Source organism: Centroberyx affinis, unplaced genomic scaffold (assembly GCF_046629955.1).
Source record: "Centroberyx affinis isolate AG114_WGS23_722 - 3 ecotype Tasmania unplaced genomic scaffold, CSIRO-AGI_Caff_v1 ptg002675l_1, whole genome shotgun sequence".
Classification (NCBI taxonomy): Eukaryota; Metazoa; Chordata; class Actinopteri; order Beryciformes; family Berycidae; genus Centroberyx; species Centroberyx affinis.
The window spans coordinates 32,125-35,000 of record NW_027280859.1 but is presented as its reverse complement, the minus strand read 5'-3'; the positions used below and the strand labels follow the sequence as shown (position 1 = coordinate 35,000).

Sequence of the window (2,876 nt, the reverse complement as noted above, 5' to 3'; positions counted from 1 at the left end):
TCCTTACATTGATAGTCATCAGATGAATCAAAACCTGGACTGAAAGGGGCCCCTATTGCTTTCATGTTTGCGTAACCATAGTTACGCACATTTAAATAGGTAAGCACATCTGAGTTTTTTTTCTGTCCTTTTTCTCAATTCCAGCTCATTAAATTTGTATGAACACAAAGTCACAGCGAGTGAATCCAGATGCGGTGAGGCAGGCGATTCACCTGATTTTCATAATCTCTTTCAAAGGGCCCTTTTTAATGTATGTTCAAACTTGTCCTTTGCCTTGTTGTTTCTTAATTAGATTCTTTGAACGGGGAATGTAGGTGGGCTTACACAGTGCCGGCCATGTCTTATGCATAACGGACAGAGAGAGGGGATGAGAGAGAGAGAGAGAGAGAGAGAAGAGTGAAGAAGTGAGTGTGTGCGGGTGTGCGTGCGTTTGTGTGTGCAACCATTTACCTAAGTGACTGTGTATGCACGTGCATGCCTGCATTCATGTATATGCACCAGTGTGTGTATGTGTGCAAACCCCTATGTGCGCACGCCAGCAGGTGTACATGCGTGTGTCTGTGTGTGTGTGTGTGTCTGGTGGTTTAACTAGTGTGAAATGTGCTGTGGAGCGGCGACAGTGGCAGAAGAAGGAGAAGAAGAAGAAGAAGAAGAAGAAGTAGGAGGAGGAGGAGGAGGGAAGAGCCGCTCTAACCCTACAGGCTGTGTTGCACATTATCAATTATGTCCCTGGTTGCGTGCAGCGGCCGGTGCAGGAAGGCCTCCGCTCTGCTCTGCGTTCTGACAGCTCTATGTAAATGGCTGGCTGGGGGCAATGACTTCACAGAGAAGGTCACCCCTCGTCCCCCGGTGCACATAAATGACTCTTTTATTCATTTTCAGGTTTACAAGAGTAGATGAGGAAAGGAAGGGGTGGGGGGCGGTGGGGGTGTTAAGGAGAGAGAGAGAGAGAGAAGAGAGAGAGAGAGAAGTAGGGAATAAGCATTCGTTCGCGAGGCAACCGGTGACGAAGACTGACATCTCCAAAATTACCTGCGGACAGCAGCTGCCAATTAGAGGCAGGCGGGCCACGCTGCCCGGCCTCCATGTTGGATCACTACATGGCAAGCCCATCCACAGTTTCACTTTAATAATTCACACAAAGCAGAGCGGAGGAGGGGGGGGGAATAATTCACACAAAGCAGAGCGGAGGAGGGGGGGGGGGGGGGGGCAACGTGTTTCTCACTTGATATGCGAAAGACTCTGTGTGTGTGTGTGTGTGTGTGTGTGAACATGTAATAGGTCAGATGTGAGAAGGGTGTGTTGAGACAGAGAGGAGGAGAATGTGCAGCGCTGTCAAAGAGTCACGCTGCTGTGCTTTCAGAAGGCTACTTTCATGACTAAATAGGAAGTCTTTAACTATCTACTCTCTCTCTCTCTCTCTCTTTCTTTCTCTCTCTCTCACTCCTCCGCTCCGCCATCATCCTTTTCATTCATCTCAGTTCACTACAAGTCTAAAAAGATAATAAGAAGAGTGCTGGGTTGTGTGACAGGTGTGAGTGCCAGGCCAAACAGAAGGGGGGCTGCTTCAGATGATGTAGTGTTAGAAATGAACACCGCCTCTTTCCTCAGCTCCCTCAGCTGCAGAAATCAAACCAAATCAATAAAAGTCATCTCTTCAGATGAACCTAAGCCATCAGAGGGAAGCAAAACTACTTTTACTTGGCCCAGGGGAAAACAACCCCCCCCTCCACACACACACACACACACACACACCCCATCCCCACCTCACCACTCCACTCTCTTTCAATCTTCCCTCAATCCCTCCATCCCTTTGTTGTGTGTCACGTTCTCGGGTGAGATGCACAGGAAGAAAAGAAACAGATGTTTGCAAAATGGAGAAATAACCTTGAGACGGTAGCAACTCGAGGTGGAAGTTTTAGAGTGAAGTGCAGGGAGGAGATAAAAAGACAAAAGAGAGAGGAGAGACAGAGATATAGGACGACAGAGAGAGGGGTGAAAGAGAGGTAAAGAGAGTGACGGGGTGGTAGAAGAGAGAGCAACTATTTTTCTACTATGCTGATAAGGAGGAATATCAGGGATAAAAAAAATAGTATGAGCAGCTCAAGGACATCCTTTTGAGTTTCTTTTTTTTTCCCTGTGTTTGAATAAAAAAAGAAAAAAAAATCCTCTGAAGTGAACTCGGCAGAAGGAAAACGCTGAGCTGTGCTGTGCCATGCTGAGCTAACTAGACTGAACTAAGCTGAACGGGGCTGAAGCAAGGACAGGGATGGGCAGGGCGGGGGGGGGGGGGGGGGGTCTGATGTGCTATTTGATTTGTGTACTGTCCAGCATGGCACTGCCCAACACAGCTACCTCCCCCCTCCCTCTTCCCCTCCTTCCACCTCCACCCCCTCTTTTTCTCTCCCCGCTGAGTTGGGGGATCGGTGGGGAAATGCCCAGGAAGCAGAGTCGGGGGGTGGTGGGAGGAGGTGGGTGGGGGGGGGGGGGGGGAGGGGGGGCGCGCAGTGCCCTGTCACTCACCATGATTGGTCGACGGCTCTGCAGTCTCTGGGAGGCCTGACAGCGGCTGCTGGTCCTCTCGCCTCGTGTCCACCGCTGGTTCACCAGCTCGCCCCGAAACTCATTTTCTATACCGCCGAGAAGAGAGGAGAGGAGGGATGATGAGGGAGAGAGGGAGAGAGAGATGGAGAGAGAGAGGGAGGGAGGGGCGGGGAAGGAGGGAGAGAGGGGGTGTGTTGCAGGATTTGGGGAGGGAGAAGAAAGAGAAGAAAAAAAGGGGGGAAAAAGGAGAGTTGTCATATTAAATCATCAGCATCAGCACCGACGGAAGGGGCAGTGGTTTGGGGAGGGAGAGGGTGGGGTGGAGGGGTGCA

General features: G+C 50.5%; 1 protein-coding gene across 1 annotated transcript in view; it reads right to left on the bottom strand.

Annotated features, from left to right (window-relative positions):
• Nucleotides 1-2,630, bottom strand: part of myt1b (myelin transcription factor 1b) — a 27,789-nt gene extending 25,159 nt beyond the window's left edge. Inside the window, exon 1 of the mRNA XM_071535152.1 lies at nucleotides 2,524-2,630. Within this exon, the coding sequence (XP_071391253.1) occupies nucleotides 2,524-2,526 (3 nt within the window). The 5' untranslated portion in view covers nucleotides 2,527-2,630. The remainder of the gene's footprint in view (nucleotides 1-2,523) is intronic.
• Between the last annotated feature and the right edge of the window lie 246 nt (nucleotides 2,631-2,876).